This window comes from Lampetra fluviatilis, chromosome 4 (genome assembly GCF_964198595.1).
Source record: "Lampetra fluviatilis chromosome 4, kcLamFluv1.1, whole genome shotgun sequence".
In the NCBI taxonomy this organism is placed as follows: domain Eukaryota; kingdom Metazoa; phylum Chordata; class Hyperoartia; order Petromyzontiformes; family Petromyzontidae; genus Lampetra; species Lampetra fluviatilis.
The window spans coordinates 12,835,410-12,861,316 of NC_136278.1; the positions used below are offsets into that span (position 1 = coordinate 12,835,410).

Genomic DNA, 25,907 nt, shown 5'->3' on the forward strand with positions numbered 1-25,907 from the left:
CAGACTTGATGCCTTGTATAGCTATATAAGGTATCTTTCGTGGTGTTTGAACATCTTTACACCTCCCGTTCTATTGCCAGAGAGGGTAAAAGTCTAGTTTTATTGTTCAGTCGGGGAGCTACTGGCAAAATGATTCCCCCAGGACCCCATTAGGGCTTGAACAAGGTTGTCTGTCGGTGGCCAAGTGGAGTGACTCATGCTGCCAGCATTGGCTGCAAAGTTTGGTCGTACATGTTATGTCTATAGTTTATTGTTACATTTGAATCACAGTCCCTATTATCACTGTTACATTGTTTTTATAACTTCCTTATGGTGATATTCCAAAATGTATGGTTAAGCCATGTTTGTGTTGTTGAAGTACGGAGTTCGCCTGATAATTTTTTCTCAATTGTCTTATGGTTGTTATTGTTCGACTTGCATCCCACTGGGATCTTTGCACACAGCGGTGATGTACGGTTGTTTCTTGGATGTTTCTGTTGCGAAACGTCACTTTAAGGTGTTTCTTTGTTCACGATTTGTTTTGTTGCGGTTGCACCCGAGTCAAGAGCTTCACGGCTCACAGGGCTCCACCTCATAAATAAAAACTGAAAAAGTGATGAGAGCGGTGAGTGGCAAAGCAGCTCGCTCGTGAAAGGTTCGGCACTGTGGCACACACGTGGTGGGGCGGGGTGGCCAGCACCACGCCCGGCCGCCTTTGTCTCCCCGATGCTGACTACACACCGCAAACAGCTACTCATTCCTAGAGGGGAAGCCGGTTCGGATCATCGTCGCCGGTGTTGGGTGGACCACGAGCGGGAATCGCGGCGCGCTAACCGCTGCACCACCGCTCCCCCACACCGCTGCGTGTCATACAAAGCCAAAGCTCCCCCGTGTAGCCTTTGACAGGATGTTGGGTCAAGTGCCCTAAGCAAGCAGCACCCGGCGACTGCCGCCCTTGGGAGCGGTGAAGGGTGGAGCCGCGGTTCAGGGCGGAGCTGTTCCGTGGTTGTTCGCATTGAAGACGCGATGATTCAGAGAATTGTGTTTCATTGTTAGCAGGCCAACCCAGAGCGTTGCTCGCTGATTTTGACTTACTCCACAAGTGATAAGTAAAGTTTGACTTTCTCCCATCTCTCTCTCTCTGTGCACTACGTGGCCATGACCAGCGTGACCACAGCCGTCACGCGGCTCAGCAGCGGCGTGGATATCCCCCTCCTCGGCCTCGGAACGTGGAAGGTACCGATGGACAGAGAGACACTCTCTGCTTGTGTGTCTGTCTGTGTGTCTCTGTGTGTGTCTCTCTCTGTGTGTCTCTCTGTGTGTGTCTCTCTCTGCTTGTGTGTCTGTCTGTGTGTCTCTGTGTGTGTCTCTCTCTGTGTGTCTCTCTGTGTGTCTCTCTCTCTGCTTGTGTGTCTGTCTGTGTGTCTGTGTGTGTCTCTCTCTGTGTGTCTCTCTGTGTGTCTCTCTCTCTGCTTGTGTGTCTGTCTGTGTGTCTCCGTGTCTGTGTTTTGTCTCTCTCAAATTTAGCATTCTTTGGAAGAACGCCATCAACCAGGTGGGGTGTTGACTGTTGCGTTAGCTGACTCTCTGTGTTGTATTGCATTATATTTCTAAGTTTATTTTGTTTACACTATGAGACCTCTTTTACCAGTGGCAAAGTAGTGATAGGTTTATACCCTTTCAACTGGTACAAAAACTGACACCTTTATAGTGTCAGTTTTTGTACCAGTTGAAAGGGTAAAACCTATCACTTTACTTTGTTTTCTCAGTCATTCTTACCTGATGACGGTTGCTTGTGTTGCAATAGAAACGTCGTATTCTATTATTATTTAATTTCTTTCTACGTGACTTTACCGAAAGAATCAAAGAGTCATTCCTGCAGTCACGAAAGCTTCGAATCTAGTTTGAATGTATCGTTCAACCCACGAAACGTCGTACTCGAATGGTAAAGGTTGTGGGTTTTTCTCTCCAACACGCAGGTGTGCAGAACCTGACTGATTGGCTGTGTCGGGTGGTGGCGGGTTTAGCGACGGATTTATATTCATGCGATCTAACCGAAAGTAAATCTATTATGGTGAGAATATTGGTCGCGAAAGTCTACGTGCTAAGCTGTGCAAGGTTGACTTGAGCTTGCCGTGGGGATGGGGCCCTGCACGCGTGGTCGTCACAACTCGTTGTGCCACTTTTGAACGAAGCAAAGCTTATGGAGACATCACGCTTGCACTCTTAACTGCAGAAAGTTGGGTGGGTGCGAGTTTTATCATTTACACCATTCCTTTTTGAGACTGCACTTTTCTGCAGCAGAGATGCCAGACCCTGAATCGTAGCATGGCCAAGGTTTACACTTACCTTCTTGGTGTTGTTAAAGTAACGATACATTCTTTTTGCAAATGATGCTTGCTATTCATCATTGCTAGTTTTTCTGATAAATAAACTGGGATGTTTGCCCACGTGACAACTTGATTTGATTGACTCTGTCAGATGGTGCAGGGTTACATTTAAATAGTTGAAATGATTCCAACATATAACCTAAAATAAAACTGATTACGTACCATATTGTTGACGAATACAATATATGTTTATTTAAATAACAGTTGCCGAGCACGGTGACCAAGATGCCCAGAGGCCAATAACAAAAGAGTACGATTATAGTTGTGTTGTTCCGTACTTGATAAAGAGTGAACGTGAGTGTCCTTAGTAGTTGATGGATATGGATTCTACTGCCCGTACTGCATAATCAGGATTGGAAACTCATTCCTTTCAAACTAATTTTTGTGCTTAGCTTGTTGTCCTTCCCCCGCAACTCCGATTAGCACGGTTGGCTAAGTACGGTGCGAAAGAAGTTCAACATACGCACCACACAGCCCTTGTGTCCATCCATTTCTGGATGAGGGTTTCCCAACCGTGGTGGGTCCTGGGGTCGTTGTCTGACCATACTTCACCATGGTGGGCAGGGCAGGTTGTGGAAGGTGGGGAGCATAGAAACTGGAAGTTAGTCCAACAGTTTGCTGCTGCACTGCCCTCTGCGGACAGGTAACCCCACGTCTATTAATTACCGTCACGTCGTAAAGTACTCTACAAAGTCGCATATCCCACTTGCAAGAGACTGCGGTATAGGCACAAATGTAAACATATCTAGAAATGTAAAGTTATGTCAGTGAGTCTTCAGCTCTGACATGACGCACAAATGCAAAGTATATGGAGGGGGTCCTTCGCCCAAAACGTCGACTATTAAATATTTTTCCCATTTTAAGGCTGCGGTGGCCTTGACGAATGTTAAATTTGGCGTTAATCGTGCGCCAACGCAGCAGCGAGGGCAGCATCGGCATCGCCAACCGCACAATTTGTTTTTGAGCGATTCGGATGGCGAAATTAGGAGACCCCCTCTCCCTTTCCCGTGTTGTTGTGCAGTCCAAGCCAGGAGAGGTGCGCGCCGCGGTGGAGGCGGCCATCTCTGCCGGCTACCGCCACGTGGACGGCGCCTTCGTTTACGAGAACGAGGCGGAGGTCGGGGCCGGCATCGCCTCCTGCCTCGCCAAGAAGGTCGCGTCGAGGGAGCAGCTCTTCATCGTCAGCAAGGTGACGTGTGGCCCACGGCGGTAGCACCGGTGGCCCCCTCGTTTCTCGTGGAGGCCGCCCCGCCCAGGATTAATCCCGCGAGTGTGTTAACCGTGGTGGATAAAGGGACACCTCTACATACGAACGAGTTAGGTTCCAGAGGTCTGTTCGTTAGTCAATTTGTTCGCAAGTCCAACTTTACTCCGGTCGATTCCAAACATGTTGTATGGCGTGTACACTCAAGAGGGGGGATGGCTTTAAAAGTTTTATAATCTCCTGTAGATGTAGATGCCACTGGTTCTGCAGATTTTGCAGATGTAGATGCCACTACTGCCATCTATTGCGCGGTAGTTGAACATCGACTCATAGATGGCGGCAGTTGAACTTACGAATCTCGGTCCGAACAGGCAACTGGACATATGGACAGGTTTGTTCGCATCTCGTAAGTCGAAAGTTCGTAAGTACCACAGTCCCTGCACTAGGCCGGCACGGCACACGAGGGGGTGAGGGGTCAACGCTGTGCCAGGCCACCTTTGTCTCCCCAATTCTGACGCTTCCACATTGCATTCAGGATCCCGTGACGCCTTTAACGAGAGTGGTGCCATTGCGTGCCGGGGTGAAGGTGCAAATTTGCCACGTTTAAAGAAATTGTGCCTGCAAATTTCTCAATTAGCATTGTACATGGCAGCGGTCAACCCTCACTCCTGCAAAAGCTTGGCAGCACCTCTCCTGAAAAAAAGAGTCTTTCGTCTCGGTGAGGTTTTTCTTGGCAAATAAGTAGAATCATAAATAGTAATAATAAGAAGAAGGACAATTGGCCAATTGTTTTGCTCTCAAAATGTGTGTATTTTGAACTTCTTTCGCACAATGAGTGATATAAGTGCGCTTCAGTTGTTTTAAAGTAACTATTCAATCCACTTGTTTACATTTACCATGCTTCCAGCTCAGCACGAGGAGAGAGGTTCATTCCGGTAATGGGACACAGAGAGAACCAGTTCAACAACCAGTTTCTCGTGTCCTGTGTCCCTGAAGCATAATATCTTAAACTTATGCAAGGGGCAAGCTGAGCCGAGGCCATTTGGTTTCACAGGGAGAAGCGTAGCCTTCCCAGGTCGACTCAGCCTTAAATGATTACCTGGTGCGATGCGTAAACATCACCACTGGGGAGACAAAGGCGGCCGGGCGTGGTGTGTGTTGGCCACCCACCCCTTTGTGTGCCGTGCCGGCCTTCATAGGTGCTCGCTAACAGCACTTGCCCCTACAGTCTGTTAAGGCTGTATGGGGGATCTTTGTTTTCGTTTTCTGGGGTGGAGCGGTTGCCTGGTGGTTCAAGCACTGCGCTACAAACCTGGTAGCCTGCATTCTAATACCGGCCATGGCTAACATCGGTGGCGATTATCTGAACCAGTCCTTGGCCAGCCCTGCGTCGACTCATCCTTAAATGAGCACCCAGTGCGGTGTGTAAACATCACACTGGGAAGACAAAGGTGGCTGAGTGTAGTGCTGGCCACACCACACTTCGCTCTCATGCTCCATTCTGGCATTCATGGGTACTACTCGCTAACAGCACTTGCCCAAATAGCCTGTATGGCTACATGGGAGATCCTCGTCTTTGTGTGTGCGCACGTGTTATGCAGCTCTGGGGCAAGTTTCACGCCTCAGCAGACGTGAAGATCGGGTTCATGAAGACCCTGACGGACCTGAAGCTTGACTACCTGGACCTCTTTCTGATGCACTCCCCCATGGCATTTAAGGTGAGCACCTCTCTCCGTCAGTGTGGTGTGGATCTGTGCGTCTCCTGTGCAGCAGCTGCGGTATCTGGCGGAGGGTAGAAATCGTTGGCGAGGTGCGGTCGCCTCAGCGACTGTGGCCATGGTGTATTTGTTCTTTATTCGTGAAACGTTGCCTTCTCGAATATGACCGCATCTCTCTCTCTCTCTGTTTTCATGAATTAAAAAAGAAATGTTTTAATTTCGTTATCTTCACTGCGTTTTTGTTATTATTGTAACATACATTTTTTCACGTAAAAAAAAACAAGTGTGCTATTTGTCCTTCACTGTGACTTGGTCCGATACCCAGTAGCTTCTCGGTATTGAGCCGAATAGTGGTGCTGCTGAGGTGTAATGTGTATGTATGTTGAATTGCTTTCACCCTGTACATAGCCAACTGTGCTCATCACAAGTGCGGGGTAAGGACAACAAACTAAACACGAAAAGCAGTTAGAAAGAAATGAGTTTTCAGTCGAGATTTAAAAGTGCAAAGCTCCAGTGTTTTCCTAATATCAGAAGAGTGTTCCATCAGAAGGAAGAACGATCCAAATAGTCAGCACGCTGGACACGAGTAATCCAGTCGGCCGCCTGTTCAATTCAATCTCCTGGCACGGAAGTTGAAACAATTGGGGCAAGTTACTTGAATCCCCCTGCCTTTGTCCACTCAGCAGTAAAAATGGATACATTGGAGTCAAGTCGATTGGTATGTCGTGTGTGGTGGGGTCAAATGTGAGTCCTCCCACCTCTTTCAAGATTCATACCCTTAGGTTTTTCGGTAAAGTCACGTAAGTAAAACATAAATAATAATAAATAATAGAAATAATAATAGAAATAAAATAATAAATCACGACGTTTCGGAAGCAACACGAGTCTCCGTCATCAGATTATTATTTCTATTATTTTTTTATTTTTTACCTACGTGATTTTACCGAAAAACCTAAGAGTATGAATCCTCCTTCAAGATGTCTGCCCAGCATAGAATAGACCCAAATCGCCTCTAGAGGAGCTTTATAGCTCCCTGTGGTGGAGGCCCTATTGCCAGCAGTGGCTTGAGCAGGAAATTGCAGGGCTGCACCTTTTAACTTTTTACGTGAAAAATTATAGCTAAATGAGATTTATTTTCATAATTATATTGTAAAAAAAATTGGACCCACACATCAAATTCTTGCGTTCAAAAGTTTGACTGTGTTTGTTATGTCTGACCGATACATGATCGTATTCGTGATGGCTTCTGTACAAAACTTGCTATGGTATTCAGCTGCCTTTGGCTGCCAAATGGTTGATATTTCCCAACAGTTTGATACATGTGTTTCAACGTAGGACCGTGTGATGCTTTACGTGTGTGGAGTAGATGTTGCACGTTGGTTTCTGTGTCTGCAGAATGAAGGTGATGACCTCTGGCCAACTAAGGATGGAAAAATTCTGGCAGCAGATGTGGATTATGTGGACACTTGGAAGGTGAGGGTATATGACTGGTAGGAACCCACTGGTTCCACCAACCCACAGGGGATTATTGTGTCCGTCCATCGTGCAGGGATGGGCTGGGTGGGGAGGGAGGGGCTGGGTGGGGAGGGGCTGGGTGGGGAGGGGCTGGGTGGGGAGGGGCTGGGTGGGGAGGGGCTGGGTGGGGAGGGGCTGGGTGGGGAGGGGCTGGGTGGGGAGGGTGGGGCTGAGTGGGGGTGGGAGGGGTGGGGCTGGGTGGGGAGGGGCTGGTCACCCCGTGGTGTCCTTTTAAAACTCAACCTTTAACCTACTCACGCCGGCTTGTACCCGCCCTCACAGTCGGCCATATTTGCGGAATGCACCACGCCGCCGTTGACCCTGGCCATTGACCGAGCAACCCAATGTTCCTACCAGCTCTCTCCGCAGGAATGTGTTTTCCCCTGCTTTAATTATCTGGACTCTTTACTTAAATTATAATAACCAGAACAGAAACAGGCCATCATCCCTTGCAGGGTTTACTTGATATAACCTGTGAAGAGTATATGTTTTATATGTATGTTGGTGGATGGGCGCGGGTTAAGGATTGTGACTGGATCGGCCTCTGCTAGGCTGTCGAGGCCTCATGGGGCCCTTCCTGCTTGCCTGAATGCCACGCAGGTATATGGGTGGAATGGAGGCAATTTCACACTCATAGCATCGGCAATGCCTTGTAATGATGATTCTGGCTACGTGATATCAACCTGACTTCCCATTCTTGCAAGCTAAATTTGCCAATGATTGGTTAAGCTAAGCATAGCCAAAGCTGAACGAAGTTGGATTTGCAATATAACTACAATAGAATCCAAACACTTTTCATGGCAAACCCCTGCCAGAATACTGTTAATCTCAATGAAGATTTTAATATGGGAATCACGCATAGAAGAATCGCGATTCCTGCAGGAATTGTGCTGATGGAGTTATATAGCTCCTTCTTGGTCTGGGCAGATATGTGATGGTTGGATATGCAACATGTTGCTCTGCCAGAGATGTAGACTATCTGATATTTAGATTATTATTTGGCTGCTATAAATTTCCACGTGATAAGCCACTTCGTTGAGCTATAGTTTGTGGCCAGGTCGCTTCTGAAAAAGAAGCGAATAGCTCAGTGAGCTTTACTTGGTAAAATAAAAATAGTTTATTTTTATTTCTTTTAGTGATTTGCTTAAATGTTGTATACTTTGCACTCCTATCGTGTTTTGTGTTATTTGCTATTGTAACGTTTTGACCCGCCCCTACTGGACATCTGTAAAACAGAGCTTCATAGCTCATCAGAATCATCCAGTATTCCGATATCACACAATCTAGCAACCTGGCGTCACGTGGGCTGTCGACAGCGCATGTGCTGAAGGCGGTGGTCATGGTGTGCGCAGGCAATGGAGGTGCTTGTGAAGGAAGGCCTCGTGAAGTCCATTGGCGTCTCCAACTTCAACATTGCGCAGCTGCAGCGGCTGCTCTCAGTGGCCACGATCAAGCCAGCGGTGAACCAGGTGAGGCTGAGGAGTCGTCAATACAACGCGAGTTACGACTCGCCACGTGATGAGCGGCGTTGCCACCCCTGAAGTGTAAAACAACGGGGACGTACCGGGAGGGAGAAGAAAATATCACAATTACAGAAGATGGGAGAACTACGTGTAAATGACAAAATAATTAGGCGGACAACATTTCTCCTTCACATATTCGTCTGTCCACATTCAAAATACATCCCATCAGCCGCCTGTGAATGCATTGTCTTGATTGGTGTATTATTACGTAGTTGACAATAATCAGGACTTTTACTGTCCTGGGAATACGTACAGATTTCCCAGCGTAGCCACCTTCACTAAGAGGACGATCCTGGGAAAAGCAGGACAGGTGGCAACCCTAGATGGGGGTGTGACATTAACATTGAGGGTCCCACGGACCCTTCATTGCTTATTGAACATAGGGACCTGAGCCAATGTTCATGTGATATTTTTCTGGACTGGTCCTAAGTTGGCAGAGTCCAATTACGATAATTTCACGTGGCCGCCGATGCAGTACAACAACAGTTCTGAATGATGTAGCCATTGAAATGTTTTCTGGAGGCCAGTTACCAGGGGGCACAGGAATACGGCATCACGTGGTCATAGCTGGAGCCCCAGAGGTACAAAAGTCAATTGGCTTTTTTAAAGTCGTAAAGTGAAGTTGTGAAATCGAGTACAATATTCTGACTTTTTACAATGTAACGTAATGCACATTTTCTCTTGTGGACAGACCCTTAATATTCTCATTGCTCAATAGGGTCAACGGTTTGTGTTTGAAGACTGCTCTGTTTTGTAATAATTTCCAACTCCGGTTGAAAGCATTGATGCATCAGCTCTCTATGTCCGTGTGTCCATCTGCAGCATGGGGTCACAAGAACCCTCCTGACATTAGCATACAGTTCCTTTGCTATGAGCTATTTATCCTTGAGGAGACTGGCCAAATTGTTCAAAGGGTGGCCCCAAACTTGGAGATGCAAACCAAAGCTTTTAAGTACTGTGCTAGTATTTGCAAATAATGCCAACGTGTTTTGCCTGACAGCTGCCCTTTGACTTCTGCACTGATCCATCACTGCTGCCGAAGACAGGCGCACGGTGGAAAGTGTTGCAGAATCCATGCGTACGCATGATTTTTCCAAACTCGTGTGCGTTTTATTGCCTGTGCAGGTGGAGTTGCATCCGTACCTGCCGCAGCCCGAACTGATCGAGTTTTGCCAATCGAACAATGTCGTGCTGACAGCCTACAGTCCGTTTGGCTCTCCTGACAGGGAATTGTGAGTGCTACCCTAATTGGTGTCTCTTAAGCTGCTCACATCTTAGCTTGTTCATAGTCTGGTTTCGAAATTGCAAGAGACCTTTTCCATGTGTAGTGATACACTCAGAGATACGAGGATTATGAGGCACTCCATTTATTATAGCCTTCACAGGGTACAAGGGGTTACTTCACTTTCAGTCAGGACAGCTCACAGACTGCCTGACTGACAACGCCGAGAATGTGAAGATGGTGACGAAGACTCCAGCAGCCCGTCAGGATTCCACTCCCAAGCAACAGCCCTGAAGCTTTGCTCGGGGTCCCCTTTTATCCTCCTGGCGTGGCCTTGCTCCGCCCCGGCCACGCTCCCCTTCTAGAACCTACTAGTGGGTTTCCGGGCTTCCCTCACGTGCCCCCCCCCCCATCACCTTTGCCCTACATCCCTCTTTCTGCTTATCACGTGACCTGCTGACAGACAGGGCTGCTGCAACCACAGATCCCTTTCTCTGCCAGCAACCAGCGCTATGCACCATAGTGACCCATTCCATGTCACTACACATGTTTCGGATACTTTTTGCCAGCGTAATATCAGAGTTAGGAGGAGCACACTTAAACTTGAATCTCTTTTCACAGTAGACTTCTTGCCATCGAAGATGACTTTGGTTTTGTGAATTTGGTTTTGGCAATGTCTAGCTGGAAGAGATTTAAACCGATCCGAGATGAGACCCATTCAGGGCAGGATGCGAGAGTGGACCCTGAGGTTGAGTCTGTGATCAATGGATGTGTGGAGCCTGGTGGTCATGAGCATGAAACTAGGGTCGTTGGTAAAGACGAAAATACGCTCTGTCAAGTGGAGGGAGACAGAATGAGAAACGAAACGGGCTGAGGATCATCCCTTGTGGGTTTGTGGGAAGATAACCCCTTGCAGAGACATGCAGGCATAGTAGCACTTTTGAAAGGGGAGAGTGGAATCGGGAGAGAATTGTGCCAGACATGCCTGCAGAGTTGTGCGGGCATTCCAGTAAGATGGAATGATCAGTGGAGTCGAAATCAACAGGGAGGTTAAGGAGGAGTATGGGGGACAGAGATCCGTAGCCATCTTGATCTGGTATCGAGTGTCTTTATGAAGAGATATATTGGGCAGGTGAAATTGTGTGCCTGGTCGAGAGCAACATTCAGAGTCTTGATTTAGACTGGAGGAGGAATCCGATGAGCTATGAAGCTCTTTTTCACAGATGTCCAGTAAACGATACAACAAACGATAGAAGTGCAAAATAAAGCAAATGGTAAGTTACTAAATATAAATAACTAATGCTTGTATTTATTGTATAAGTACGATTTATAAAAATTGGGCAAGGCTGCAAAAACAACAAACACAGTACCAGACCACACCAAGACAACACACAGTCCCTGATGTAGATTGTCGTACTCTATATAAATATTACAGTTTGCTCACCTGCTCTAGCAGCTCTGTTCACACGGTTTATTTGGATGTATACAAATCTCACCTGCTCATAATTATCAGGTTATGTGGTGATGCTGCTGCTGATGCGGCCATGGCGCAGGGGTGCACAAGCACAAATAATAAAACACTCCCAACACATTCAACAGTAACACTGCTGCCTTAAAATGAAAACAAAAATATAAAACGTATATAAAAGACAACATTTCAGGCAATGTCCTTTCTTCAAAGCCTTAAAAGTAAAAAAAAACCGTAGGGTCATTGCACAAAACGTCGCACATTATAATATATATTGTCCTCGTTGACTAATGTGAGTTGTTACCTCATTACAGGGACTCCTCTACTTAGGAACGAGTTAGGTTACAGAAGTCTGTTCGTAAGTCGATTTGTTCGTAAGTCCAACTTCTGTCGATTCCAACATGTTGTACGGCGTGTACACGAAAGAGGGGGAATGGCTTTAAAAGTTTAATAATCTCCTGTAAATCTAGATGACACTGGTTCTGCAGATGTAGATACCACCACCGCCATCTATTGCGCAGTAGTTGAACTAATGATTCATCGATTGGGTTTGGTTGAACTTACGCCTCTCAGTCCGAACAGGCAACTGGACATACGGACAGGTTTGTTCGCATCTCTGAAAGTTTGTAAGTCGAATGTTCGTAAGTAGAGGAGTCCCTGTATAGAGATTTCAGAGTGCATACACCACCCCCCCTTCCTCACCCTCCTTCCTCCGCCCCCTTCCTTCCCCTCCTCCTCCCCACTTGCCCTGCTACCATGAGGTGTCGTGCCCCACCAATATATTTACGCACCGGCCACCACTGAATACCAGCCAAGCGTGTGTGCGTGACCCAGTGTGGGGAATGGGGAGCGGTAGTGTAGCGGTTAGCGCGCTGCACTACGAATCTGGCCACCCAGGTTCGATTCCCGCTCACAGCCAACACCAATGACGATTATCTGAACCGGTCCTGGGCCCTCCCTAGGTCGACTCAGCCTCAAATGAGTACCTCGTGCAATGTGTAAACATCGCCACGAGGGAGACAAAGGGGGTGGTGTTGGCCACCCACCGCCTCGTGTGTCGTGCCGGCCTTCAAAGGTGCTCACTAAAAGGAATTGCCTCAAGAGTCTGTTAAGGCGATACGGGAGTCATTGTGTGTGTGTGTGACCGTGTCTGACACAATAGGGAGCACAGGTTGTGCATCTGCCAGTCGTCTCAGTCGGTCAACCTATGGCACCTGGGCCTGTCCCGTGACCTCCTGCCATCGAGCCTTCGAGACAGTTCACGGGGTCTCAAGGGGGCCCTAGCCTGGCATAATCGCTGTGGTGACGTCACCGCCACTTGGTGGCAGACTTTGGTGGTTATTGCGGTGTGGCCGTGTGGCGTGCTGCGTGCAGTAAGAACGAGAAGAATGACCCGTGCAGCCTCCTGCAGGACACCGTCGTGGAGGCCATTGGTAGCAAACATGGCAAGACCAGCGCCCAGGTACCGGGGCCGTGGAAATACACGCACTGTATGAATAGCCTCGATTCAGAACCCAAATTACAGCCGATTTTTTTTTATACGAAAATTGTGGTATTTGCATCGTGAATTTTGAGATGAAGAATCGATTCGGAAGTCTCTCAGAAATATCCCGGCATTGTTTTGCCCTTGTGTCAGAGAACGCACCGTGGAAAGTGATCGCTTTTGGCAGGAGTTGTAAAAAATTCTAATAGTGCCGCATGCGTCAGTTACACGGTCAGGAACGCACTCTCTCACGAGCTGCGCCCGCCGCGCGACAGCCAAACCAGTCTCAAGTGTAGTGGCCTTCGTTCACGTCAAGCGTAGTGAGTTGATGGTCTCAGCTAGGCTACCAATGGCCACGTAGAGAAAAAAAACATTAAATTAGATGTTTCACAATGTGGCAACATTTCATCTGATTTATTTTATCCTCAAGAGCTAGATTAGCAGATTAAACGAAACATAGAATTAACCCTTTCCTGTCCTGATGACGTTACGATTACATACGCTTACGCCATCGGAACGGAATCGATTCTGAATGGAATCAGAAGTAAACGGCCGTGCGTGTGGCTCAGTTTGGCGCCAGCTATCATAGAGTGCAGTGGTCGTGTCCCTACAGTTCTCTGCGGTGAGTACAATGTCTTTAAAGACGGTGCTACGCCTCTCTAAATCAATGTAACGCTAACCGCTTGTGCGTTTCGAGATTCAGCGATGAATGGGACACCCACACCTTGCAACTTGCAGACGTCTCGCAACGGGAAAGGGTTAAATGATGAAGAAAATCAATCAATTGATTTCATACACAACAATCTCGCAACATTCTGGCTTTAAGAATTATAAACATGTGTTGGTTTGGCTGTCGTAGAAGGAGCAACTCTACGACAGATGCCCCGAGTATGGACGAGAGGTCACTGCAAGGATCTCGGAAGTCGTTCATGGGATCATCTTGATGACGAAGTCATTGGGGGGAAAAATGTGGAAAAGTACTTTATAAAGTTCTAATCCACATCGCCTCCCATTCTTGAATGTTTTAGTTCCGTTCTTTGATTTTTTTAGTTGCTCTGGAAATAATAATTACAAATTAATTTCTCATCCGTGGTTATAAATCAGTGTCCTTCATTGCAAGACCCGCGGGGCCACTGGCGGCCCCTGATGGCATTTAGTGCCGCACCTGACGTGCGGCCACCGACAATACACAAATGGTAAAAACATCATCATCGTGGTGCTGTCAAACCCCCAATGGTTTCAAATGTGTGGTGGCTCTCACACTGATGATGTCTTATTGGCGAACGTGCCCCCACCCCTCCCCCTCCCCCCCCGAAAATTAGTAGAGAAAACTTATAACTCATGGTGGGATTAAGTGAAATAGACGTAGGAGTAGCGTCGTATAATGGGGAAATAAATTCCCTGATAGTGCATCGTCTTTGTCGTCTTCGCCTTTTGGTGTTCTCTGGCCTTGACACTGGTGAGACAAAGCCCCAAAGAAGACCGTCTCTGGAGTAGGCTAATCAGTTTAAAAAACATTGCCATGTATGACCAGAGCATGTGTGCTTGCATGTTCACCACAAGCACGTGTGGTTAATGTGAACTTGATTCCTTGCTAAAGATATCTATTTGGTGTTTGAACATCTTAACACCTATACTCTTTGGTTTTTTCGGTAAAGTCACGTCGGTGAAAAATAAAATAAAAAATGAAAACAACTAAATTAAATCACGACGTTTTGGGCGCAACGCAAGCGTCCATCTCTTAGACACACTTAAGCGGTTGTGCTTTCGCTACGTTGTCCCCACCTGAAGACGGACGCTTGTGTTGCGCCAGAAACGTCGTGATTTAATTTAGTTGTTTTTCTTTTTTCTTTTATTTTTTACCTACGTGACTTTACCAAAAAAAAAACAAAGAGTATGGATCCTTGCAGTCACGAAAACTTCAGATCTAGAAATTTAACACCTCATGTTTTATTGCCAGAAAGGGTAAAACCTATTTCTTATGTTTCCATTCAATGGATGTTGCTGTGCTGCCCTCTGCTGACCAGCACGAAGCTCCGCAGCAGCCAATGACAGCAGTGGATGTCGTCACATCCCGTCAGCGACGCGACGTTGAGCCCGGGTAGTGATTGGACAGTGTAGAGGGTGGCCAAAAACTCAGTACACATAGGGTGATGTTTCTTTTAACAAATCACGTGGGATTATTCAATTTACCTCCGATTGGCACGGTTGGCTGCATACGGTGCAAAATAAGTTCAACGTAAATACAACAAATGTTCAAACTAACTCCCATTAAACATTCATACGTGCATCAATTCATGGATGGGTTCAGGCCACTCGCAACTGGTTACCCTGACTAGTTGTGGTCACCCTGACTAGTTATGGTTACCCTGACTAGTTGTGGTTACTCTGGATACTCATTTTTGTTCTTTCTTTTTCAGGTTCTGCTTCGTTACCACACTCAAAGAAACATCGTGGTGATCCCAAAGAGCGTCACTCCCTCGCGGATTGTGCAGAATGCCCAGGTGGGTTGACACCCTGGGTATGCACCCCCCACCATCTGTGATCTGTGATGGGATAACCCTCATGAGATACCCTTTACAAGCAACAATCAGAAACAAGGTTCACAATATCCACATATACCCCTGTTCCAATTGAATCACGAGACCCAAACAGGCCCAATATACCATCGTGACAAATACTGTTGAAGCCACCACATCTCAACAATGCTTTCTTCCTTCTGTTAGATTCTTAAACGCATGCACTGTTGCAGCCTATAAAACTATAAACTTTATTTATTTTACTAGGCAAGGCCCCACTGAGCTATGTAACTCTTTCAGAAGTGATCTGCCAACAAATGAAAGCTCAACGAAGTGGCTTGTCACGTGGACATTTATAGCAGCCAAATACTCTAAATGCGTGTTTATAAATGCGGAGGAAAAAACCGGAAGACCCGGAGAAAAATCCACACGACCACGGGTAGAGAGACACGCAGACTCCAAATATACAGCAGCAGCAGTCATCAGGGTCGGGATCAAACCCACAACCTCCTCCTGTATACCAGGCGAGGGAGACAACATCTCCTGGACACCGTGACGCCCCATGAAGGGCCTCTTTTACAGTATACTGCCATCTGTATTTAGCTCTTCTCCATTTTACCGACCTCTGCGTGCCCACCCGAGGGCCTGTCCCTGCCCTCCTACTCCATCTTCTGCACCTGACTCACCAATCACAACCTCCTCTTACCGATCACATTCCACAATGCATTCCTACCACATTCCATCTGCCTAACTTTAAAGTTACACGTCTCTCTCACCGTGAAATTATTTTCATCCTCTGCACGCAAAGGGAGCCTACTTTTTTTTTACCACTGGTGGAAACTCTCATGTCATGCCACTCCACTTGCGAGCGTAGTTTGGCACCGATTGGCTGGGAGGAGTGGGCGGAACCCATATCTGCTCCGCAAATAGCAGCCAATCAATGCAAGAGAGCAGCGTGGGGCTGCTGCCACAGCATTGTGACATCATCCCCATCTGCAGGCCTGGCTGATCAATCGGGCCCAAGTCCTCCAGACACACGCGCACAAACATGGGCGTATAGAGGGGTTAATGCACTGCGCTACGAACCCGACTGATTGGAAAGCTGTCTCTGGTGTGGACCAATCAGTTTCAAGGACAATGCATACATTATCAGAGTATTGTTTTTTGTTTAAATTTTGACTGCAAGTATTGTGGTTAATGTAAACATGACTCCTTGCAAAAGGTGTCAGTTTTGTTGCCAGAAAAAAGGGGAAAACCCCTATTAGTATGCCTCTGTCTACCCAGCAATAGATATGCACAGACTTAAGTCAACTTCTCTTACTCTTGTTTTCGGGTTGTGTCGCGTATTGTTCGGCACGATGTCCGACATTTTGCTCCACATGCTGCGATCGAAGCTCCCATTGCTATTGCTATCATGCTCAATAAAATGAGGTACAATCAGAAATCACACGAGACAGATATTCCTCCCAGCGGCGAAAACCTACGCAACAGTGCGATAGCATCATAGTAGTATTTCGTATTTGCCATAAAAAATACAATGTCCCTTTTTACACAGACCCGAATCATGGTTGATCTTCGTATTTCTGCTGCCACTTGCTTTGCGCTTCAGAGCTTTGACTTCACGCTGGACGGGGAGGACACGAAGAAGCTGCTAGGCCTGCGGAGGGACTGGCGAGCCTGTGACTGGGACGCTGACACGTAAGACAGCACCTCGGTGGCCACCTTTTAATACCTAAAGCATTCGTGTGCCCCCTTTCAGCCAGGATGGTGGTGGCGCCAGTCTGTAATCCAGCACTGTGGGGGGAGTGAGGGTTGGTGGGTCACACACACGTTTTCTTCTTCTTTCGTATGAATTAATAGCAGCAGATTCAAGATGACATTTTAGATCTTGTTATCCACTCGATTATCTGTTCAGACGCAGAGTGGATCTCTTCCATTCCTCCTTTAAAGGAGTGAAGCCGGCAGCAGTGGCGAAGTGTTTACGATGCGGTCGATGGTTTGGGATTCGTGGCCGCACACTCGCACGCCGCCGAATCTTTGATGCGCAATTTGTGCGTCGTCATGTGGCCACATCAGCCGCATGCCCGGTCCTGATTCGGTTGATGGTCGACCATTGGCGGCGTGGAAGGTCGAAACCGTGAGCTTCGATGGTAGGGTCGCTGTATGAGATGTTTATTTTTGACGTCGGCCGCAGTCCAGACTTGCTTCCAAGTGTTGTTAAAACTCCCTTTCCCGTGGAAGTCGAGGAGGTGCCTTACTCTAGCTTGCCAGCTAGAATCTCTACAGCAAATTTGGACTCCACCTGTTCCATCTGTAAGTGACGGCGTGCTGCACTTGCATTCGTGGGTTGCCTCCGGGTTCTCCGGATTCCTTCCACATGTAAACACCCATTAATTTGGCGATAAAGCTTTCATATATAGAGGACCGCAGATCTTGGGGTGGGGGGGAATTTTCCACCTGCTGCTACCTTCCCACTCGTCTGTGTTTACTCCTCGTACCTCCGAGTCGTTCTCTGTCTTCGTGAGAATACAGTGCACGGTACAACGCTGAAATAACTATAAATTATTTGGATTATTATTCCACCAGCCCATCTGACTGGTGCCAGTGACAAGAGATTTTATCAAATTTGATCCCAAGATTATTGAGAAAATCTTGCCCTCCTTTGATTATGTCAGGCTTCAGAACTTGGCTCTTTTGTTATTAACTTTCAATCAAATGATGACACAATTGTGTGGTCAATTCCAGTATACAGAATCCGAGTAATTGGACATAACTCGAGTATTAGAGGTGGGGAAGATGCGTGAAGGTTGTGTTTATTAGGAAGTGACTTTAGAATAAAATTGCGGTGTACATAACATCAACATTACGTAATATTATTCCTGCATTTTACTGTGGTACAATAGTCACCCATAATTGTCAAATTAGGTAATACATATGGACTGTTTGTTTACAGAATATTGGTGTTATGAGACTAATGTGATTGTGCAAATTTGAATATTGTTTACACTGAACTCACTCCCATTACATGTGCATATGCCCATGTTGTACACAACCACGTAAGTTATGCAAACTGTGTTGGCATGTAATAGCTCTAGAGTAAGTGTGTCCGTTTCGGTCATTTATACACAACTAGCTCACCTTTTTAAAGCCCCAAAAAGCTTCACATCGCCAGAATAAAATTTTATTCTGCTCCAAGCATCCCTCGGGACGTTTCCCCCACCATACATGTGCTAACTCTTTCTTATGTTGCGAGGTTTTTTTTAGACCGCAATGTGCCCCGTCTCTACTGTGGTAGCATTATCTCGCTCAACGCTTAGACGTCATTAGCGATACCTCACAGAGACGCGGCCATGGCTCCTCGCACCTCGTGCCTCTCCCGCATTACGTCTCTGCCTCTCTCACTCCACGGATCTCTTGCCTCTCGCTCGACAAATCTCCACGCCATGTCCATCTCCGTGGGCCGGCCTTTCACCAACACTACGTCGCCATGACAGCTTTTGCTTGAGGCGTCCCTCTGGCCGTGTCATTAGCGAGCGCTGCATCGCTGCGACTGAGGTGGAGGCGGGTGCAGAGTGGGGAACGAGAGGAGCAGGGAATCATTTAGTTACCTTCGCCATTCACGTCATTATCATCGTGCAAGGCTATCACCGAGGTGCTATGTTTCACAGCCATAGACTGTAGCAGTTTTAGTTGCGTGTATAACCAGTTGATTAACCTTTAAAACAATGTGGCAAATTTGGACCGTGACGTCAGCATACAAGGGCGTATGCATTTCAAATGACATCAGGGGATCTTGAACGCCCACTGTGAAGCAGACAGTGCACATTTTACGGTTAATACACATGCAGTATTAACCAGTGGATCTGTCAAGTTCGAACTGCGAATCTCTGGAACAAATGGTAAATGCGCTACCATTGGGGGTTGTGTCACGACCCCCAATGCAACGTGGGAGATGTGTTGAGTGGGGGGAGCTAAACTATTGTTTTTATTTTACCAGGCAACACTCACTGAGCTATAATATCTCTTTTTTCAGAAGCGACCTGGCCACAAATGATAGCTGAACGAAATGGCTTATCACGTGGAAATTTATCGCAGCCAAAAAATTTAAAAGAATGTTGATTATAAATGTGGAGGGAAAACCGGAGGACCCGGAGAAATGTCCGCTCGACCACAGGGAGAGAGACACGCAAACTCCAAATATACAGCAGGCGTCAGTGTTGGGATCGAACCCACAACCTCCTGCATACCAGGCGAGGGCGATAACACCACGGCGCTCCATAGAAGTGAAGAGGGGCACATTGTAGGAGATGTGGATTGAGAAGCCGGAGATATACGTGTTGAGAAAATTGGGCCTAAAATCCTAATATGATATCCAAATTTTTTTTATTTGAAACTTATCCAGAATAAACACCTCAGGGGGTGGGGGGGGGCTGAAAAACCGCGATCGTGAAAACTGAACGTTTCGGAGGAAGCTTTACTGTTAGACTGTCGTTAGGTTCAAGCCAATGCTAAATCGTCGAGAGGGAATTGCCACGTTTCAAAATACGTGATTTTGTCCTTGCCGTAGCTAACAAGACAGATAACACGGAAAACAACGTGACCTTCCTAGTAATCAATTTTTGATGGACATGAGTCGTCGCATGGAAACTGCTTGTCTGTGATTTTGCTGGTCTGCCATTGAGGTTACCCCATGCCCCGCTCCACCGATAGATAGGCTGTTCAACGAATACACTAGAAACCTGATGTGACGATCAATGGCAGCTGTGCTTATATCAGAAGTTGCCGTTTGCCTTCCCACCTACCTGGGCAAATGCAAGGATATGTTGCTTATATCACAACAAACAGAAAAAGTGACCGATATCTTTAATCAGCCAGCTGAAACGATATATAGTATGCTTACATGTTATGCATATATATTTCAATAACTTAAACAACAGTGACGTAAAGCATCGTAAAAATGACGTACAAAGAGATATTGGAAGTATGTATACATCCATACGCTTCGTGTATTTTTTTTTATCAGCGAGAAAGTGTGGTTGCTTATATTAAACAAAAACTCATTTACCTGGTAAAATAAAAATAAATCAAGTTTATTATAATAGTTTATATAAGCTTCAGGCGATTTAATTCATGAAGCTGCCGGGGTGGAATGGTAATCACAGTGCTGTGCCATCCAGAGGTCGCCGGTTCAATCTCCCGCCCCCGGCAGTTTAAATCATCAGAAAGTTTCTTAAATAACACTGGTCAACACACTTTTTCTGGCATAAGGTATTCCAACGGTGTTAAGGTAGTTTTGGGGTGCTGATTCCAAATCTGGCATCAGTTTTTGTCTATCACATCAGGTTTATGAGATATCAAATATTGCATTTTCAATAAAAATTGCAGAAGAAAAATATTAAATAAATGTGGATATCTACATAAAATGATATTATAAACACACTATCCTAAAAATACAGCACCATATTTTAACACTAAAGCAGTCACTGACTCGCAACAACTTGCAATCATTAGTGACAGAGTTAATTTCGGTTAAAATCAATGAAAATGGGGTATGCCGCTAGCATAAAAATGATGTGATAGAGCAAATCTGAGATCAGATTTGGAATCAGCACCCTGAAATTAGTCTAAAACAGCTGCAAAAGTCCAGCCAGAATTTCTTTTGTTGACCAGTGTAATCAGCAAGTTTCTTAAATCCCCCCCCCACCACAACGCTGTCCATCCACGAGTATAATTGGATACGCCACAATTTACATAACCATTGAGTAATTATCCGCTTTAAATACAGGTAGTGTTATTATTTGATAGTGCAGCATGTAAACCTTTAAGTATGCAATTGCCCGAATTGGCAAACATTGCATATACTATTCATAGTCTCGTATATACTGCCACAATTGATGAGCAGATACGAGAAAAATCATGAAGCACCTGGCGCTGATTTTTTATCCGCCGTGTTGATGTAAGGCGCTCTTGCAGTGCTGCTGTGTTTGCTTACTATGATTTACTCACTCTTCATATTCTTGCCCTTCAAGCTCAGTATCGTGTTCATGTTCTGGTACAATAATTGTAAGCTCTCTCCTGGGTGACTGGAGTGGTCAAACCTGTTAATTAAACGGACTTCTCGAATGTAGCGAGCTGATAAGTCGCCGATTACTCTGCAGACACAAAAAACCCATTACATAAAATGTGGTTCTGCACTGAATACCTTCCAGCTCTGGGTACAGTATGAAGCATACATCAGCGCGACTGTTATGCAACGAGCATTGCTACTTAGCACGCAGGCTTGCGCGACCAATATCTTACATAATACAGGTTTTTTGGGGGGGTTAGATCAAGGCAAATCTGGCTGTCGCCCGATGAAGCTAGTTGTAATTACTGGCGAAACGTCGTACTCAGATTGTAAATGTTGTGTATTTGCTCTCCAACACACCGGTGTGCTGTACTAGTAACGAATTGGCCACGTTCTGTTTACGTGACAACCCTTACTAGTTGGCTGTGTCGGGTGGTGGCGGGTTTAACGACACATTTATCTTTCCGCGATCTAACAAAAGAAACCTGGATCATGGGAGCATTGCTCCTCTTGGCGGCAGACCGAGTGGGGAAGTGCTGCCCCCTACTGCGTGTAGACCAGAGGTCACGTGCTCTGTGGTATTCCCCTCCCCGTGGACACCGTTCTGTGACACCGGTCGGAGCACTGCACCGCTGCAAGAGATCTGAATCGACGCTTCTGTCTCGCGGCGCCACGCCGAGTTGGGATGAAATTGTGGGAAAAGACAAGCAAAAATAAATAAAACATACTCCTGTTGTAAACACCAAAGTCAGAATTGGGATGCTAAATCCATCTATGTATGGATATATGTTGAACATCTTTCGCACCGTATGTTGCCAACCGTGCTAATCGGGGGTGCGGGGGAAAGATAACAAACTAAACACAACAACAATAAGTTCTGAAGAAATTGGTTTTCAATCTAGATCTATGCATCGGCTTCACAAATCTGCCGAACGTCCTGATGCCATTCCACTATATTGTCCCAACCCTGCAAGCTGTCCCCAGCTCTTCCTCCCATCCCGGCAGCTCGCCTTCACGTGGGGTGGGGATTAGAATCGGGTGGGAATGCCTTCGTGTGAAACTATCCGTGCTTCGTGGTCATTGCCTCCAACATTGGAATTGATCCCTTAGAGCAGCCGTGGCCAACTGGCGTCTCCCGAGCAGCATGCGTCTCTTTAATCCACCGACACGTGGCTCTGTTGAAGGGGCATGACGTGGAACGTGCTATCACAGTAGTGAAGAATGTCTCCCGTGCTGTGCCGAAAACTGTCAATATATACACACATATATACACTTTGCTCTTTGCAGAAATCCTGGGCACTCTTTAGCTCTCGGTCTGTTACAGGTTGGCCACCCTGCTTTACACGTTACGCTCTCCAATGTGGTCTGCGTGCATTTGGTGATCTTTCCCCACTTTGCCGAATGCTGATATGAATCCTCATGCACTAATACTGATACGATGTTTTTGTGTTTTGTCTTGCAGGGCTTCTGGCCACCCCAACTATCCGTTTGACAGTTGAACGAATGAATTCATACGGCAACAGCAAAAAAAATTCTCATTTGTCGTGTTAGCGCTTTCAATGCGTGACAATATGCTTCGTCTAAATACTTACATTTACAAAGGAAATAGCATTACAAGGATAACATAACGTTACATATTCACCTATGAATAAATTTGTCTTGTTATAAATTATATAAACGCCAACGTAGACAAAATCCTCTTCTGATAATGCTAATGTTTATTTTATTAACGGTCGAGTTGTTGTTTACCTCGGGAGGGCCCAGAAGTAGTTGTGATATCACTCGACTGCAGTGTTAGCCTCTGCTGAGAATCACAGAGGTCGCTGGGATGATGACACAGCATTAGCAACCAACCCCCTTGTTGCACAAATCCCACCTAAATGCACACAATTGCACGCGTCTGCATATAAGACAACAGTTCGCAACTGCACACGCCCGCACGCAGAAATCTAGACACACATCCGCGCTGACCTGCACGCATGCACCTGCTTATTCGACTGAATGTGCACACACCCCCGGGTACAATCGCATAGGTGGCAGTGGAGCGTTTGCACCTATTGAACTGTGACTTTACGACTTGTGGAGACATTAAAGGGCTGATGGCCTCTTCTGTGTTTGTGCGTGGTCGTGAGTGACATCTGTGAAAGAGGGCTTTATAGCTCATCGGATTCCACCGGTATAATACATATTCTGATTCTGAGTAAAAAGTGATCGTTAGAGGATGTTGTAAGTTTTTACAAGAGGCCCTGAATTAGAACGTGAACAGAGCCACCGAAGAGAAGATATAACCCTGCAGAGCTTACACATCTCATGAAACCCATTAAATGCATTTATTAACCTTGCCATACAACTGACATAGTACTCTCTGGTTCTTTCGGTAAAGTCATGTAGATAGAAAAATAACAAAAGAAACACGACGTTTCGGTCGCAACACAAGCGTCCGTCATCAGGTGAGAAAAATATCTGCTGTTGTGGCTTTATATAGGCACGGGAGTGGGGGGAAGGGGGGGGTGTAGAGTCGTGGCTGCAGAAGTTCACGGGGGGAGAGGGGAGAGGGTTTGTGGCGTGCAGGGGACGAGTGGGGCTGGAGAAATAAGCATGTCAATGAGCTTGAATTAGTAACCGAAAACCAAGACGACACGGGTGGGTGAGTGAAAATCACAGCAGTTAAAACTTGACGTGGTTTATCACGTCCTTCCAGTCCGGATGTCTATAAGCTGAGTTGTGTCTGCTGCAGCAGTTACATTGGATTCCTGCAGTCACGAAAGCTTCAAATCAAAACTGACGTAGTATTTCCAAAAGCAGTTTTTTTTAAATAGCTGTAGGAATGTTCGGAATTGGTTTGAACAATTTTATAACGCGGATATAATAACTCAACGATTACATTACCATCGCTGCCAATTCAACATCCCATAATTGCCTTCAATTAGTCAGTTTCATTTATTTGGTATAGCCCTGTGAGCCATTCGGCTATTGAATCGGGTGCAACCGCAACAAACAAAAAACAAAAACATTGAGGATTTGGGAAGGGGGAGCGGATGTTTAAAAGCAAGGTTAAGATGAAGCAATTACAATGACACACTGGCTATGACTGAAACTGGCTTCCTGAGCCGTGCGCCTTAACACTAAACCTGAGAAATTCACTAATGCAGATGTGTGTCAATTTAGCTTCGTGAGGGTTCAGCATAAGATCCGTGTGCACGCCTGTGCAATCTGCTGCGCAACCAAATCGCTCTCAAAATCGCGCAACTTCCATCACCTGCAACTGCTTTGTCCACATCTGGGCGAATAGTTGCGCGACGAGGAAATGCGTTCAGGATTGTTCCAACCAACCGCAAGATTGTAAATGTGCGTGCCCCACAAATCACAGCATATCGACACCTGCATGAAAGTAGAGTGTCTGGCTGTGAGCAGTTGCAAATGCTCGCAACCGGTTAGATCCGTCCACGTGCGATTCATTTGCATGCAATCAAGTTGCACAACGGATTGCTCGGTTGTGGAGCTGGTCGAACACGGTTCTGTAAGAAAACTGATTACATTTCCCCACAATGGTTTAGTGTCAAACGTCCATGTATGAACGATCCAGGCAATATGTACTTACTGCAAACTGGATTATTTTTTATTTAGGCATAAGGCTGCAATAATTGAGATATGTTAGGTCAAGGACGTGTTAAGGGGCCGTCCATAAATGACGTCACGCACCTAGGGGGGGAGGTCAGACATTTGTGACGATGTGTGACGAGAGGGGGGTGGTTTGAGAAATGTGACGTCACATCAAAATGCGCAACTTTAAATTAATATAGAATTGTTATATCACTAATTGTTATAACAACACTCCTACAACATCCGAGTGCAGCGCCACATTAAATACGCACTACAATGACAATAGTTTAAAGCGATTTAAAGCATGTTTTATTTTAAAAATGGAAATATAGTTTGGGGGGGGGCAGAGCTTTGTGACGTCATATTTGAGGGGGGTCTGACTTTTTGTGACGCCGTGTGACGAGGGGGGGGGGTCAAAAATCGTCCAAAGTCGATTGACGTCATTTATGGACGGCCCCTAAGAGTAGCAATACACCCATACAGTTAAACAACTGAAGCTACCAATCTGAGGGAACACAACTTGCAAACACAGCAGAGCGCGTATCCCTTGGGCAGGAAGATATTGAAGTTGGCCCGGGATCACAAGCGAGGAAATAAACACGCGGACGAAATCAGATTCGAATGTGTTTGGACATCTGAACTGAAAGATGATTAAAGTCTTTTCTTTTAAATACATATGTTAAACGTGCAAGTGTTATTATTTATTGCTTTTTAACGGTGACGGTAATAGCCGCTGTGGCGTTATCAGTTCCGTCTCGTGCAAGTGTCTGGAGGGCTCTGTGTGTGTGCTAATTGTTTACGTAATTATGCAAATGACATGCGCATTGGTATACAAGGTAAAGGTGTAGCCCTGCAATCGCCTGCTCACGCCACTGCTGACACTGCTAGCAGTGGCGTGCTCAGAACTTATCGAGAGAGGGGGCAATTGGCCTTCTCTTCCACCCTGGATAGGCGCATTGGAGGTAAGAGTACCCACACTTTACCCCACCACACTCGACCTGCCATCAATATACTTGAGTGTGAATATAGTTTAGCCAGATGGTGAATATACCTCATAGTGAATATACTTGAAAGTGAATATACAGTCCTTCAGAATGAGAATATGTATAGTGGAGGAATCCGATGAGCTATAAAATTATTTTTTCCACATATCCAGTAGGGGCAGGTAAGAAGGTTACGGAAACATGATATTACTCTTTGGTTCTTTCGGTAAAGT

At 46.2% G+C, this 25,907-nt stretch overlaps 1 protein-coding gene across 2 annotated transcripts; it reads left to right on the forward strand.

Annotated features, from left to right (window-relative positions):
* Window positions 1-944: 944 nt before the first annotated feature.
* LOC144931295 (aldo-keto reductase family 1 member B1-like) lies at window positions 945-23,176 on the forward strand. 2 transcript variants are annotated; one of them, XM_078855100.1, is made up of 10 exons: window positions 948-1,215; window positions 3,391-3,558; window positions 5,175-5,291; window positions 6,687-6,764; window positions 8,159-8,275; window positions 9,455-9,561; window positions 12,394-12,481; window positions 14,923-15,006; window positions 16,631-16,719; window positions 22,551-23,176. In XM_078855100.1, the coding sequence occupies exons 1-10, from the start codon at window positions 1,138-1,140 to the stop codon at window positions 22,585-22,587; spliced, it is 963 nt and encodes a 320-aa protein (XP_078711226.1). In that variant the 5' UTR covers window positions 948-1,137; the 3' UTR covers window positions 22,588-23,176. The 2 variants fall into 2 exon arrangements, with proteins under 2 accessions (XP_078711227.1, XP_078711226.1); XM_078855101.1 differs by lacking the exons at window positions 9,455-9,561; window positions 12,394-12,481 and having other exon boundaries at window positions 945-1,215.
* The last annotated feature ends 2,731 nt before the right edge of the window (window positions 23,177-25,907 follow it).

Excerpts from the sequence above, each read along its gene's own strand:
- LOC144931295 (XM_078855100.1), top strand. The coding sequence starts at position 1,138 with ATGACCAGCGTGACCACAGCCGTCACGCGGCTCAGCAGCGGCGTGGAT. Across the intron at positions 3,559-5,174 it reads AGCTCTTCATCGTCAGCAAG|CTCTGGGGCAAGTTTCACGC; the intron begins GTGACGTGTGGC and ends CGTGTTATGCAG. Across the intron at positions 15,007-16,630 it reads GGATTGTGCAGAATGCCCAG|AGCTTTGACTTCACGCTGGA; the intron begins GTGGGTTGACAC and ends TTTGCGCTTCAG.